This window comes from Sinohyriopsis cumingii, chromosome 3 (assembly GCF_028554795.1).
Source record: "Sinohyriopsis cumingii isolate HCF-2022 chromosome 3, ASM2855479v2, whole genome shotgun sequence".
Lineage (NCBI taxonomy): Eukaryota > Metazoa > Mollusca > Bivalvia > Unionida > Unionidae > Sinohyriopsis > Sinohyriopsis cumingii.
Window position 1 is genome coordinate 37,138,203 of NC_142963.1, and position 17,496 is coordinate 37,155,698.

The window sequence follows — 17,496 nt, forward strand, 5'->3', positions numbered from 1 at the left end:
AGGATAATGTGACTGGGTGAGACATCATGCTACATGTCTGTGGCATGATGCCCCAGTGCTTGATATCACTATAAACTGTCACACTGTAGACATCGTAGTGATATGACTGAAAAATTGTTAAAGCTATGTTAAAAATCCAAATCACACACACACACACACTAGCAAAATGCTTGAATACATTGAACATCCACTTTAGGAATGATGTACTGGTCAAAATCTTAATAATGACTATAGTATTAGCGATTTTCTATGACTCAAAATACAAAGAGTGACATTGGTGTGCGTTGTTTATATTATAACTGATTAAGATTACATGTAGAAAATGTGTGCAAGGCAAAATTGTCCAGAACTACGATGTTTTACCTGTTCAATATCATGAAACCACCATATGTATTTATCTATTGTACAGTTTGACCTAGTAGCATTTAAATGTCACATTTCATTGCATTTTGGTTTTTAGTCAGACCTTGAATATTCTAAGGAGTATGTATTGTTCATATGCTAGTCAACAAACTAGCAAAATAAATAATTCAATTTTCTTTCTTGTTTTTCACTGTAAGACTTCTTATGGTCTCTCTTTCATCATAAATGAAAATGGTGCCAATCCAGCATCTAATAAGACTGCCTCGCATCTTGAAAATCTTGTAATCACAACTTCTCCTAGATGGCTGATGATATTTAAATTGTGCTTGTACCAAGAGACTTTTGATGGTGTATTTGTTGGTACTAAATTGAAATGATGCCAATGCTGATATTGAATATGGCCAGCATGGCATCCATCTTGTAAATCTTATTATTGTTATGCATCCGAAAAAGAAAGTCATATCAACACAGGGTTTCCACCACGTTGTTGGGCCTGAATGAAAAATGTGCCAATCTGACATCCAATTTGTCCACCACAGCAATTTGAAAAAATGTCTTGCTGGAGAATATCAAAGATGCTTTCAACATTTGGCAGTTAAAATGTAGAATTGGTTTTATCTTGAATTCCTTGAAATTACTTTGTCAGTAAAGCATCAGCCGCTTTAAGGAACAATTGTTCTTCGTCTTCTGTTACCCATCTCTCTCTCTTCTTCCTCCCCCTCCCCTTGCCATCACGATAAACAGATCATAAAAATGTGTCTAGACTGTAGTCCCTTTAGTAAAGATTCATGTAATCTGTGGGGAGGCACCATCATGAAATGCCTAAAAATGAACTTGAAACAACAAAAGGTAGGCATAAAAAATATCGACTTAATTATAATTAGTTCTTCATATAAATCTTGCAGATTGTAGGTGACTGTTACTATTTGATGTTCTTTGTTGTTGCTGTTGTAGGGTTTAATGCCATTTTTCAGCACAGGATAGGCTATACATGGCGGCCAGGATAAATGGTGGAGGAAGAACCTGGGAAAACCCCGGAAAGAACCACTGACCCACGAGAAGCTACTGGCAAGCTTTCTCACATACTCACATTTGCCGAACCTAAGATTCGAACAGACGCAGACAGGTGAGATGGCAATGATCTGTAACAGTGAGCGGTTTAGACCACTTGGCCACTCGGAGCCCCGATATTCTTTGTCATCCATACAGAATTTCACACCTGTTACACTGTACAACAAACTATACATTTTTAAGAAAAAGTTGTGATCAAATATAGTAATAAAATTGTTAAAGTAGCATTTGCTTTACAATAAAAATCATGTTTGAAAATGATGGAGAAATTGGGCATTGATAAGTGTTGATTGCAAATCGAAAATAGGTGAAATCAAAATGTGTGTCTCTTACTGAACTCGACCGCAAGCTTTGCTTGGCCATGCAAAAATTCATGTTTGAATGCAAAAATAAACAAAATTAAAAAACCAAATCCTTACAAGTAAACTCAAAAACATTAAAATCTTTTGTTTAAAGCTGTTACACAGAAATAGTTTTCAATGTGACTGCTCTGTGATGTTTCTATAGTACCCTAAGCCAACAATGTTGACTGTGTCAATCCACACAAGAAAATGTGTGGTAGCAAGAAAAGTATCTCATTATTTTTATATTAATTTAACAAAATACCCCATTTTAAGCTGTTTATGTACAAGCTAAATTTGTAAAACATCACTGTCCAGAATTATTGTAAAATTTCACAACTTCTTTATATTGATGTATTAATGCAGCTGTTAGTTGTATTGGCAATGGAGATATTGATCCATGCAGATTGATGGATTTTGCTTTAAAAAAAATAAAATATAAAAAAAAGAGTCTTTGGGTTTTATTTGGTCAATATAAGGAATATTCCATTCAGGACAATACATTGTTTCCACTGCATTTATGAAATATTTCCTTACATCTACTTAAAAAATAAGTATCTACATATCAGATTTTGCACTCAGAACTGTTATTTACATGCTTTCTGTTTTACACAGTCATTAGTATGTTTGTGAAAAAGTATTAGTGTACTAATAATATTTGCATTTCCATTTGCAGGCAGTTATAACCTTCTTTGCTGTTAAGAGATATCGTGAGGGTGTGCAAGGATCATTTGCTTCTGGATATGAGCCTGACCCAGCCCAGTCTTCTCCATATTCTTCATTCCCAGGAAGTGAAACTGGTGACCCATACCAACAGCCCCCCTTCTCTAGTCAGAGCAAGGAACCAACAGAATACCAACCACCTACCTACTAGTCCAAGGCTGTCATGGGAGTTTGAGATAGCAACATCGTTAGCATTTTATTTTCCATTTTAAAAACATTATATGCAAGCAGTTGGAGGTTCAGAATAAGACATTTATCATTGAGTTTGGATTATCAGGAAAATTGTTAGCAAACATTGGTTAGAGGTGCAGCATGATAACAAGTGTACTATGTTCGTTTATGTTTACATATGTTTGTTGTCAGAATTGGGACACAGTTTTGTATGGCTGACCATGGATGGGTCAGTGAGAGCTATATGTAGGCACAAGTTTTTTGTATTTTAAAACGTTAGCATGCTTAGTGCTTAAAATTTAAAAAAAATAGTTTGTATGTAAATCACCGAGTTAAAAAATGTATCTCGTGTTATTGTTTACAACTTATGGACACTTTTTTTCTATCAACCAAGTGTATATTCAGTCAAGTCGATACTGCAAGAAGGAACCAACTGATCGAAGAGGAGAATGATGAACCTGGATACTTTGTCACTAAATTCCAAATCGTACTTGACAAAATTCTGACCAATCAAAAGCATGTATTTGTTGGTTTTGAGTAAGATTTCTAATTTTGGAGCAACATTTAAAAGTTGAAATGTTAAATAAAGTTTTATAATAGTGGGGCCTGGGGTGAATTAACAAAGTAGATCTTCTTGTGTCTGTGCCATCAGATGCACAAAAAAAACATTATACCAAGTAAATAGCAAAATGGTGCTATGCGTACATTTTGTGATGCATAATTATTTGCTGGTAACTGAAGTAAGTGATACCCGAGTAAATTATAGCACATGAAACATGCAAGTTTTTGGTTTAAGGATCATAATGAGTTAATGGATTGTGTGCATTGAATTACAAAGAGTTTAATTATTAGCTAGATATCGAGTTTTAATGTGTGATATTCAATTGGAAATGTAAAAAAGAAGTGTAAAACTAATTTATTGTTGCTGTCGTTGTGAGTGTTAGACGTTTTGAAGCTGACTGGTTATAATGACTGCACTAGAAAGTTTTGAGATCCAATAGTGTAATGTTCTGTTCCTATTTATAATTTTAATCTGGGAATATTTACTTACCAGAGGGTCAATCAACCATGTACTGTAACAGTCATTCATTAAGATACTGATTTTATTATTATTTGGAGTAAAAACTTCAAAGAAAAAAGGACAATAAATTATTGATTATGTTATTATTTGGATTAAAAACATGAAGGAAAAAAAGAACAATGAATAAAATAAAGAAAAATAAAGATGTTTTAACTAGATAACTGTTTATAGCTTATCTATCAAAGGCAACAGTTATCTTGTGTAATTAAACAGATAATTGTTGCCCTTGTTAAAAAATTTGAGACAAAATGCTTGAGACTTTGTAGGGGTTAAGTTTAACTGAGTCATATGCATATATCTCTTTAGAAGAAACCATTTTTGCAACATGTGTAGTTTAATAACCAAATCAACTCTTTTTGTGCTGGTATGAGATTGATGAATGCAGTTCCAGACGTAAAAAAGTGAAAAATTTGTGTTAGAAACCTTTTTGTGATTTCAGTTAACATGGGATTATTATTGGGTCAGGTGTGAACTAAGGAAACCTATGTAAAAAAAATTATTAAGAATTATGACCTCTGTCTAAAACAACATAACATTCAAATACTAAGGGAAAATGATTTGTCAAAGTGGTTACCTCCCTTGATATAGTTTGACAGCTTCAGACACATCAAGGAATAAATAATTATTTTGGTGGAAAATGTCTGTCAAAGGTAATTGCTTACATATTTTCTCAAAAATATTTTGCTTTTTTTATCAACTGTTTTAAAAGATAAAGATAAGAAACACAAGGTTACCTGTATAAAGAGGGATATTGGTATTACTTATGATCATAGGAAAATGATGGTTAATATCTTTTAAGTTACGTTCATTCCTTTGATCCTGTTTAATGGGCTATTACCTTAAAGGGGACGAAAACCCGGACCTGCACAATTTTATTGTAAATAGAAGGATATATAGTAGTTTGTGTATATAATCTATCCCAGCTATTTTTTCTTTGCGTCTATTGTATTTGCACAAACATTTCATACACAATATTGTCCTGTATTCCGAGATCAAACGGAAAGAACCTGCCACGATTTTGTTAGCTCCCTTCAATACCAGCAGGATGTGACGTCATTTGAGACGATTAACGTATAAGAGTTGTATTCAATTTGTGCAGCGAAGTGTTAAGTAGAAGCAAGATGGTTCAATGCGCAGCTCTAAATTGCGTGAATAATATCAGTTCTGGAACAATCCTGAATTATTTTACTCTTTTTTTTTCTTTCTCCATCTTTGAAAAGTAAGAAATTATCTACCAAATGAAATAACATTAAAGAAATGTTTACGCTTTTTCATTCAATGTTTCCAACATCAATTTATTATGCATGTTTGATTTTGTATGTAACTGCATCGGATGAATATGCATTTTTTCTTCCACACTTACGTTTAAGACTGTTTTCCACTCGTTATATAATAAACCCCTCCTTCCCATTCTGCATTCATCTTTTTTTGTGTAATGTCGATAATAGAAAAATGAATCACTTATAATTGAAAGTCTGTGTGTTCATATAAACTTGTTAGATTTCTTATAACTACACACACCAGAACACCATGATACAATATTTTAAACAATTTTTTAAACAAATGTTACTGTTAACTTTCTTGATTGATAAATCTATTATAGTAACATTATTCATTAATGTGGTAATTACTCTCAAGCTCGGACCAGGCTGATTAGGTACAAATCTCTGACTGATTTGGCGCATATATCTGGCTGATTCTCCAAACTTCGAAGCTGATTCGGATTAAATGTGACATTTAAATTTGTTTTTAAAGATGATCTTCTCATTATGTCCCAAGTACATTGAGCAGTTCAAATAAGCATTTAAAGTAACAAAATCCCGTTAGTACGCGTGATCATGGTATTGTTATATATAATAAAATAACGTAATCATGATTATTGTGCATTGGCAATTTAGTAGTGAAATATTTTTTAAACTTCTCGTTCAACTTTAAATAGTTAGTTTCATGGAGAAATGATAAAATTACGAACACTGACAAAAAAGAAGAAATAAGCTAAATGATGGGCGTAGTACGTGATAGCTTTCAGAAACCGTCCGAATTCTGTGCATTAGCCATGATGTTGAACTCAATAGCGACCGGATTTCCTGAGTAGGCGTCAGCGATGGTTTTTATAGAGTTCCAGTATCATTCGTCAATGGTTAGCAAATCTCAATGAAAAATCAGATTAAATTGTTCAGTTAGGGAGATGATACTATGACCCTTTGGATTAATGATGGCAAGAATTCAGTCGATTTTGGGTTATAGAGATCCATGCCATAAAGTCGTCTCAGGATGACTTTATTTATTAGGTTGGAGCCCTTTCATGTATAAAACTGCAGATGTCACGTCATGCTTACATCCGCTCTATTTTTCCATTTAAAATGCGTATAATGATTTGAAGAGCAGAGCAAAATGGATAGATGCCGCTTCTTTTTTGTTAAGTACAGAAGCAGAGTTGTTAAAATGGAAAAGTTGAAAAGTTGCAAATTTTATAGATTTAATAAGTTATTTAGTTGAAGAAAAACAACAATAAAAAAAGCCTTAAAAACCAGGGCGAGTTCTCCATAATTCATTATCAACAATGCCAGTGTGTACACAGTGTCTCAAATGACGTCACACCCGCTATTTTTACAGGGGGAGGGAAGCGTATTGTTCTATTCAAGACGGATTGGGAGAGATGATCAGTTTTTCTTAAATTTCTTCGTAACGAGTAAGAATAAAAGGTAAACATTTTCAGAAAATGAATCTTATACATATAGTAAATTATATATGAAGTTTGCTTGAATTTCAGTTTTGCATGTTGGTCCCTTTTAAGACCCCAAGCCATACTTTTTCTCAGTACTTTGATTTATGATAAAAGATTGAGAACTTTATCTTTGTTTTGTAATAGCCTTTCATTCTATGATTCTGTAGTACATTGTTAATAAGCTTGGTTGTTTTTACTTATAGATTTTATGTCCACTGAAGTTTCCTTATGAAATTCTGTATACTTTGAAAACATTTTCAGCTTTATTACAGGTTTTTATCATCTAGTATTTCTAGATATCACTTACTCAAGGATGATCAATTTGAAAAAATTACAATGGTACTGATTAAACATCATCTCTCTTGTCCTGTAGAAAAAATTTAAGTTTGGAATAATATCCTGTTAACATTGATCTCATACTTTCACTGTAGAACAGTACACATCTTAAGGGAGCTGTGGTAGCTCAGTTGGTAGATTTTATGGATTCGTAATCCAAGGGTTGCAGGTTCAAACCTACCCAGTCTAGACCAGGCTGGCTGCCTAACTCCCATTTTCATGGCATGATATAGAAAATATTAGGTTAAAAGTGACATTAATCCCCAACCACACATCTTACATTCATCTGTTTCCTGATGAAAACATGTAGCTAATGTACTTAACTTAAATGTATGTCAATATGGTCATGTAGGTACATTTCCTTATCTTGTTCATCTAAAAGGTAATACTAATGTTGTTTAATCTAAGTCTGTTCAGTCCTAATTGGTGATTGTTCAGCACCTTGTCTGTCATCCGAAAATTTCTGATGAATATGATATGGTTGCTGTAGACTTTTAAGAATGTTGTCCAGGTACTGAACTGGGTCAAGAAAAGAGGATGCCAGGTCTAATCATAACAAATAATAGGGTAGTACATGATTTTTTTCAACATTCACAGTTTATATTGTGACATCACAGTACAGATATTTAATCTGGTTTTACTGAATAACACTTTTAGGTTTACCTCATTAAGAAAAAAATGTCCATTTACGTTAATATTGACTTTGCCATATGTATTTCTTGTGGTATATGTATAATGACCTGTCAAGGACTTTGGATATATCAAAATCAAAATAAAGTGAATAATTGCCATTTAAAGGTATGAGTAATCAAGTTCTAAAAAGTGACACCCTTACTAAAATAGTCTATACTGAATGATCTATTTTACTTTAGTAGGATATCTGTAGAGGTAAACTAAAGTGTAAGTAGTGACTGTTAGATATGTAATCTTGATGTGGCATAGTATTGAGATTATCTAGAAATACATTTATTATATTAGTTAATCAAATCTAATTCCAATTTGCATAATTTAAACCATGCCCTGAAAAATACATTTTTAATTTTGTATGTTATGAGTTACGCCTAAGGTGATGTTATGCATTTTAGTTAAAATGACTTGATTGAAGTGTGTACATTATTCACAGTATATATGATGTAAATTTTTTTCAGATTTTATATTTATTGCTTTTGTTTCTTAATTTAATAGAGTTTGGATTTTGATATGCTCTTTATCCTTTTGTAAATGATGTAAGACAAGTATTGATGTATTTGTATTACAAAGTCATGTTGCCAGACTCGTAATTCAGTGTACACATTCAGTGAGCAGTATAGATGTTTGTTCTTTGTTAATAAATGCTTAAGGACAGAACTTTTTAAAAATAGATATTTACGCTATATTATTTAATATGCACCATCATTAGTTGGTATTTAATAAACCCTCCATTTATACTAGATAAATCACAGCCTTTATGAAATCATTCAGTTACATTGAATTCTCTCAAAAACACAAATCTCATAATTTTTTCAAATTCCCTTTCCTTTTTGAAAGCAATGCAATACCTTCAATTTGGAAACCCATTGGTATCCCAAATGATTAAGAAACAGCATTTGCTCATACAATCTGGAAAAAGTATTCTGTACTATTGTCTTTCAAGTCACATTGGTACACAGGGAAATGAACAGGTAAAGCAGCCAAAGCTGCCCACAAGTTTCCAGATGGAATATTCCATATACAGATGTAATATAGCATTATCAGTATGCATGGCGAAATATGTGGAATGAAAACTTTACAAACAAGCTTTGTAACATCAAACCCATCATTGAAGAGCAACATCCCTCATACAGAAGAAATTGCAGAGATGAGGTAGTATTGTGCCAATTGCATACAGGACACGTACATACCTGACTCAGAGATTCCTACTGAAGGGTTATTAACCTCAACCAGGGTGCATATCCTGCCATGGTCCACTAACAGTTGGACGTCTACTTGTCCCACACAATGAGACAAAAGTTTTTTTTTTAATGTGAACTCAATTAAGGAAACTGATGATGATGTAAAAGCAGAGAAAAATTGATACTTTTCAAGAGAATATCGCTTACATGAAAAAATTGAACCCACTATTTTAAGGATTCTGTATTTATTTCCATTACCTTTTATTTTATATTCATATTACAAAAATTTAACATCTTTATTGTTTTTCTTTATTGTGTAGTACTCATTGTATACACTTATTTTGACGGGTTTGTTTCATTAAGTTTTTGTTTACATTTTTTAAACTAAAATCTTTAATTGGCACAATAAAGTCATTTTTATGATGATGTACCATTAAATCCTAAATACACAGATACAAACATGATTGCATACATACATACATATATACACATGTTTTTTATTAACATATTTAATATGCCAGATTTTGATTACACCAATAGCATTTCAATCTTTACTTTTGACAACATTTAAAGAGTCGGATTGAATGCAGTTTATGCTGGAAATAATTAGACCAGTTACATGTCTTTAGTCTTCATTCTAAAGATGGTACTGATTTGACATCCAGTATGGCCAATATGGTGCCCATCTAGAAAATTGTCTCTGCTTCCGATGGCCATTGTTACGTGTTTTTTTTCTTCAGTTAGAGATGTCCTATGATATCTAGCTGGTCCAAAATGAAATCAGCACAGTCCTGGCTATATAGTGCCAAGTAAGTTAACTAATCGTCTGTGCAAAGATATTTGATTTTGGTATATCTTGGCCAGAGGGATTCTATTGGTAAAAAATAATTATCTTTATCATCTGTAAAGATAGCTGGCATCACACTACTTGCTTTTATATCCCTCAGAAATGGATTTAGTAGTTCTGAACAGGTTATTTTTAATTTTGGGGGGCTTGCTTTCATTAAAGTTTCTGTTAAAATATGAGTCAGATAGCCTCTTCTGTTATAGAATTGGATGAAATTGGAGGCATGGTCCAACTGTTTAGTACAGATTCATCTTATTCGTAATAACTGACTGTATGGACCCGGTCTTTTACAGTGATATGGGTGGTAGGAATTATAGTGTAGATAGCAATTTTCATCTTTAGGTTTGCAGTATAAACTGAATAATAATTTAATATTTTCACAAATAACTGTAGTATCAAGGAATATGATTTTTACCTTGGAACATTCCATTGTAATTTTTATAGTTTTGTGGTAACTGGTATAGTACTTGTAGAATTTATTTCCTCTACATTCTACCAGGCATCACATTCTTAGATCATAGCTTATTGTTTGCCTTTTTTTTACTTATTAAACACAGTGACTTGGACAGACATAAGTGAATTTTGACCAGACTTTATATTAAGTTGTTTTGAAATGATCAAATTGATAATTGGCACTCCAATATTGATTTTAAGGTCGAAGTTCTTGATTCTGGATTTTATCTTTATTGGCTTGTGAGCATGATGACAAGAATTGGTATGAATGGATTTTTATCAGCCTGCTTTTTTATATAGCTGAAGAATGCTTTCAATGATGCCAGTTCAAAAACATATAATTTTTTTTCTTCCAGATTATTAATTGTAGTTTTAACCCAACTTAGTCTGTGGGTATACTTTGACACTGTCTTAGAAAGTTCATTAATCTTGAATCAGAGACATCAGGTGTAAGAATTTTGTATGGCACTTACTCAAACATGCAAGCAAATATTTTTGTTACCAAGTTTGCTATGTTGGAGAATTGTCATAAATGGTTTCAGGACTCTGCAGTTAAAAAATGGAAGAGATGTACTTAAAAGTGTGTCCATCCTTTCAAGGGAATCTTGTTATAATGTGTGGTATTTGTGCACCTGTACATCAGTATCTACAGCCATAAAAGATAAGACGTTCAGAAATTATATCCAGCCTTTTTCATAGCATAGATCCAGTTAACCCATCACCTAAATGTACCCTCATTTATTGAAGTGTTGCCAAGTTATGATCAAAATCCAAAATGTAGCACAGGGAAAATCATTGCTTACTAGTGTTAATGATACAACTCAGACCTTAGAAATATTGTATCCAAGAAACAAAGTGCATGTAGCATAGTTGATAGATCTGGGAAAGATCATCAAGCACTGCAGTCCATTAATCTGCAATGGAAATTGTGGTTAGGCTTGTCTCCCTGAACAGGTACTATTTATTTCAGTAGACTATTTTATATGTACACAGTATATTTTATGCATCTTTATAGCCTCAGTCACAAATTATCATATAACAACGCTAACTAGCAGTTCCAGTTTATTACTTACTGACAATTGTATAAAAATTAATCATATGTAATTGATTATCTGTGTTGATTATTTATATATTTCCAGAGGCCCCAGGTGGCTGAGTAGTCCTAGGTGCTTGCTTTTCTCATCTCTGTGGCTTCAAGTCTTGGCTTGGTCAATGTGGATATGCAAGAAAGCTTACCACTAGCTTCCACTGGGTTGATGATTCTTCTCTGGGTTTTCCTGGGTTCTTTTATTTAATTTATTAAATCCACAAAATATTTCAGTCCTGCTACAAAAGAAAGAATTTGCACTTGTGAGCCACAAAGTCACTTTAATTGCACAGATAACACCTTTGTTGGTGGTTGTTTTTTAACACATTTGTTATGCTGTATCATACTGAGGAAATGGAAGCTAAGTGCCTTCCGAAAGAGACACAGAGGCAGCTGACCTGGTCAGGTATCAAACCCATTTCCCTTGTATTACTAGTCCAATGCTCACCCAACTGGGCTACAGTAGCTCTCATTGCATCAGTTATGATGACAGATTTTATATATATATATATATATATATATATATATATATATATATATATATATATATATATATATATACACACACATACATACACACACCATGAAATACACCTGTAAAATTATCAGTTGCAACAAATGCACCCTTATAAACTCAAAGTTCATACATTAATTTAAGTTGCATGTTAATGAGAGACTTAGCATTTTTATCTTTTCAAAAATGCTTTGTTAAAAACAACTGGATGAAATCCTTTGGAAAACTTCACAAAATGCATCCTTTATGTTAATTTTTTCCTGTATGCAAGGCATATTAATAAATGTTTGTTCGTAAAAAAGTTGATGTTTTGTATATAGGTGTGATATTCTAAATATATTCATTCCAAAGTTGTTCAGAAATATGGATACCGAGTGATTGTTGTGTGTTTGAGCATTTATAGAAATCTGTATATAGGAACATTAATAACTACATTATGTACTGTGTAGTGAAATGTAAATGAAGAAAATACTAATGTTGACATGAGGAAGTCTTCAAATAGTTGTATTGTAAACAACTGGAATCTCAACTAAGAGAAAACTCAACAGATCATACACACGTGAACGGACTAAATTCTTGTGCAGTTAAGATTTCCATTGGAATATCTATGTTGATAGGCTGCTATAATATATATTAAATTTCTCTTGAAACTTCAAAAGTAAAATTTGTCTTATTATGGAAATTACTAAATTTCTTCCTTTACCATCTTGATATAAACCATTATGATAGTGTATGTATGAAAATGAAAGGTTTACATTTATTCTTTAATTATATAGATCAAGCAGAGAAATGGATATTTAAGAACTGAAATATTCCTCATGACCTAATCCCCAAACACAGTAGGTATTGCAGATTGTGCATTTTATATGCCTGTAATAGACAAATCATCTCTTTATATCATGTACCATACATGCACATGGCCTTTTCCTTAGGTCAGCTGAAATGTTCTTTCAGGTCTGAGGACCTGGTCACTCTGATCGAACTGTAGTACAAGTTTTGCTTGCCTTGATTTCCTGTTGTTTAATTGTTGTTTCACTAGAGACTGATCAAACCTTTAGTGTAGAAAGGCATATAGATGTTTCCTCTAATAAAAAAACAGCATGTAAAAATAAAGAAGTTTTGTTGTTTTGATTGATAATTTTTTTTCATCTGATTAAACAATACTAACCTTTACCTTTATGGATTTGGTCAACATTTAGAAATAAATTGTCTTAAAAAGCATTATGTAAAACATATTGATCTATGAAGTTGTTCTGTGACAATTTATCCCAGATTTGCTTTTATCAAGTTAGATATCCTGTCTATAGATAGTTGCCTGTACATCTAATAATACACATGAACATCCAGCGATTTTCATAGCACAGAAAAATGCTTAGGCAAGAAGCAATGGTTCAGAGTTTCATCTATTTATATATAAATTGGTATTGTGATCCTGTGAGATGTATCTGTTTCTGTCTATATATATATATATCTAGCTAGCTATTGATTGATCATTTGATAAATCAGTCAATTGATTATCAGATTTTTGAATTGATAAAGTAGCCTGGTCCCAGAAGCATTTTTGTCAAAGAAAATCCAACATTTGCCTCAGTTTACTAATCTTTTTATTGAAAGCAGGAATACATATCAACATCATTTGTGGTGTTATACAATGAAGCCGTCATTGTCTTGTTTTAAACTGCTTGGCTAAATATACTTGGCCTATTATTATTATCAGCCTGAGATCAACCTTGTACTGATTTATCATGAAATATAAATACATCTTTACCATTTCAGTTTTATATTAAGAATTAGACTCTAAGTATATGTTTCAGCTGCAGTTGACATTCATCTCACAACAATCCCATAAAATTTACATTCTCGTTGTCACATACAGCTAGTGTACAAGGTTTGTTGTGTACATATGTTACTTGTATCTGTTAATGACAAAATTGATGTAATAGATCTTGACATAGATATACATTTTAGTGCTTGTCCAACTCTAAATGTAGTGATGTCCAGCCATCACAAATAATGGCAAAGTTGAATATTAGTAGATGATTCTATCATGAATTTGATTCCACTTAAAACGATCAACTTGAGTACATACTGTCTATAAGTTTGCCATACTGTAATGTTTTTAATAAGTTGGATTGGCATAGATTTTCAATTTTAGTTCAATTTTGTCTGCTGATTATATGCAGACTTCATTACTTGTTTTTATTTTGCTTTGTAGATAATAAGGTTTGAAAATATATGGCAAAAACATGCTCCAAGTTTAGACATTTTATGAAAGCGAGAGTCATTTTGCATACAGTTAATTTGATGCTGTGCAGTTGTATAAAGAACGATAAGGTTACTGAACAGTTAGCTCACATGTGTAAGGTCATTTTGTGAGTTTTGTTTGGCATTTGAGTATGAAATATATCAGTTCTAATTCCAGAACCTTGTTGAATGTAAACATCCTAAAATTTGCAAGGTAGAATCTTCTATATTGTCTATGGCTTGTCATCATTTTTTGTTAGAATCTCAAATATTGTTCATGACTTGTCATTGTTTTTTCGTTGAATAGTAATGTAATACCGTAAAGTGTGTATTTTTAGCATACAATAAATTTGGTGGGATTTTTTATTTGGCTAGTTATAATGAAACTATTTTGGCTCCAGACAGGTTATAAATTTGAAAGCAATAAATTATGCTGGAATTTATTTTTATGATCTCACTTTGAGACCATTAAAAAACTAAAATTTGTCCATAGTTATTAAGTTCGTACTATACACTACATGGTACTTATTCATGTATAGCACATGCCCAATGATGATGCATCATCTCATATTTTGCCCTTATAGTAGGGTCCATGTTGTTTCATATAGTCAAGCAAACAGAGTAGACCTGTTGTGCCATCAAGTTATGTGATTGCAGATCTTGGAATATGCTATACACAGTTGGTTGCTTATCAGGAGCTGTACAGGTTCATTGGATAGGATGCTAAGCTTTTGATCAGAAAGGTAAAGGTTCTCATCTTGCCCAGACTAAACCCGGTTAGCTCAGTAGTGTGTCCCTCAGCAAAGTACTTGAATCCAATTGCTTCAGCAGTCAAATGTTTCATGGTGTTGATATACTATTAAGCATCAACCAGTTAGTCATTATGAACAGAACAATGCTGATATACCAGTAACCTCTTACCAGTTTTTTATATATATATATATATATATATATATATATATATATATATGTATATGTATATTAGTACACATTAATATGGTACTCCTGAACAGATGGTCATATCAACAGGGAGCTTTCAGTGAATTATTTTTTTCTGTTTAGGTGGTCTTAAACAAAATGTTTTACTGATATGACCTCCTAATATGGCTGCCACAGCAATTGTCATGAAAAGCTTGTGACTATTCCAGAATTGATGGTTGTATCATTATGTTTTCACTAAAACACATTCCTGCAGGTTTTGTTGGTACTAAATGACTGCCATGGTGGCCATTTTGAAAATAATCTTGTAGCTTCTCTTGAATGTATCATGCTATCAACATGCACTTTACATCGAAACTATAGCATGTCCTGAATGAAAATTATGCTGATGTGACTCCCATCCTAGTAAACATAATGACCATTGAAAAGATTGTTATCACTGCTTATTCAAATAATAGTTTCAGTGACATGGGGTTTCAAACAAAACAACTAAAGAAGCTGCTTGAAGGCATATGGAGATGTCCCCTCCCATCCGCTGGGATGGTCCAGTCAGAGCCAGGCCCCTGATCAATTTTGATATCCTTGTAACTTGTCAGAGGGAAAGGTTCTGATTAATGCATTGGTTATGCAGATTACATTGTCTTGTTCATGTGAGGTTTATATACCCACTAGCTGCTGGCACAGCCACCTATTGGGCTGGGTTGGGTTGTAAATACTCATAAATTATATATTGAAAAATAAAGACTATATATTCTGTTAGCAAAGGCAGATGTTGCCAAGGCTTGAATGACATACCACAAGACTGATGTGGTGTTAACACAAGTTTCTGGTTGTTTCAAAATCAGCTTCTTTCCACTAACCTTTTTTACACATGGATTCCTATCACTTCTTACATTGTGTACAGTCAGGTCCATATAGTTATTAAACATCTCTACTAAATCATTGGACTCTGAGAAACACACGTCCATCCAATTTTATGAGAAAAGAGGCTACCTGTCACAGATTCAGGTTTGGGCTTTAACTAAAGTTAGACATTAACAAAAACATTTCTGATCATCTTATTTCTATTTAGAAGGATCAGAATTCTGGCAACGTGACCAGCTATCTTCAAAAATACAAAAGACATCTACTTCCTCCATTGTGCAGTTAAGTACCTTTGGCCAATTGTCAACCTTCCTTTGCTTGACACCGCCCTGAATCCACCAGGTTTTGTAAAGAGAATTGGCTTTAAATTGGGCAACTAGTTAATGGGAGCTAGCTTTTTAAGTAAATACACTGGTTGTATGGGTAAATCATTTGCAGATAAAGTACTGGGTTGTGATACTGTTAATTGTGATTTTACATGAAAATGGATTAATCCAAAAACTTAAAAAGCACTTTTATATTCCTCAAATACACTTCCAAATTAAGAGGACATTGTACTGCACATAATGTTTATTCACTCCCCTGTCACACTTATGGCAAATTATATGATGGATTAAACCAAACAGGAATTAAGAACAAAAACGCTTGAAGGATATCTGCAGAAAGATTGATACATTGGTATCTAAACTTCCACCTACCTGACCACAACATGGTACAGTATCAGTAATAGAAATTATTTGGTCTGATCCAGGTTTGTTATGTAGCAACGTTAAGTGTAAAGATATAGAACACTTTTGGATACACCAATCACATGCTCTGGATCAACATCTCTTTAAAGGGAAGACCTGGCATTTTGTTTTACTTTTCACTCAAGTACCTCTTGTAATGTGTTATTGGTCCTGAATCAAAATGGCGTAATCTGACCATGAACACATCATGCTTTTGTAAACAAGTTTGAAAACCAGACTTGATCTTTGGGGAACATTGCTGCTTATGCTTATGGGATCTGTACATGTACAAATTAATTTTGACTAGACTCTGTAGTTTTTCAGTAAATAAGTTGATGGCTCTCTGATTCAAGGCCTTGACCTAGAGGTTGGGGTATACATGATGGCTTGTAAAAAAGATGACAGTGAATTTTTATCTGACCCGTTTTATGAATTTATCTGAAGAATACCTTGAATAATGCCAATCGAGTAATTTGCATTTATCTGGACAAGATCTTGGACAAGTTCAGGGTGAAATGTTGACTAGTTTTGTACTGCACTTGCTAACATTTAAAATTGAAAATACGGGAAAGTACATTTTCTTACCAAAGCTTGGTGCATAGCAGTTTCTCAGGAATATATTAAATAATTATTTTGTGATTTTTAAAAAAAAGAGGGATGAAATAGACTTTTCATTAATTCCTTCAGATTCTTTCTGACTAAAAGAGCACAAGTTCCTTCAAGGAAATCTAGCAAAGTAATTTGTCAACCTGCATGAGTGAGTCTTATTACAGCAGTGAGTTGTATTCAGTGCCATTTAGTCAAAGATGCTTCAAAAATTGGATTCTAACCCATACATGTTAGGCATTTGTGAACAATTGAGCACATCACTGTTTTATGCATAAACTGGTTGGAATTGCATCAGTAAAATTAATATTGTTATGTATTGTTCTTGATGATGTCTGCATATATGGATGTGGTAGACAAGTAGCATAATTCACCATGTGTACCGATTTATGTGTTCTTTTTTGCAATATTGACAATAAATTATCAAATGGCAAATTTTCTCCTTTGTAGCTCATTTTGTATAGCAAGTAGAGTGAATTTCTGTCTTCCATTTACTCCCACTCCTCTGTATATAATAGTATTATGGATA

The 17,496-nt window shown here is 32.8% G+C and overlaps 1 protein-coding gene across 1 annotated transcript in view; it reads left to right on the forward strand.

Annotated features, from left to right (window-relative positions):
* Positions 1-17,402, forward strand: part of LOC149802701 (synaptogyrin-2-like) — a 66,685-nt gene extending 49,283 nt beyond the window's left edge. The window contains exon 4 of the mRNA XM_089952097.1: positions 2,452-17,402. Coding sequence (XP_089808223.1) covers positions 2,452-2,649 — 198 coding nt within the window. The 3' untranslated portion in view covers positions 2,650-17,402. The remainder of the gene's footprint in view (positions 1-2,451) is intronic.
* The last annotated feature ends 94 nt before the right edge of the window (positions 17,403-17,496 follow it).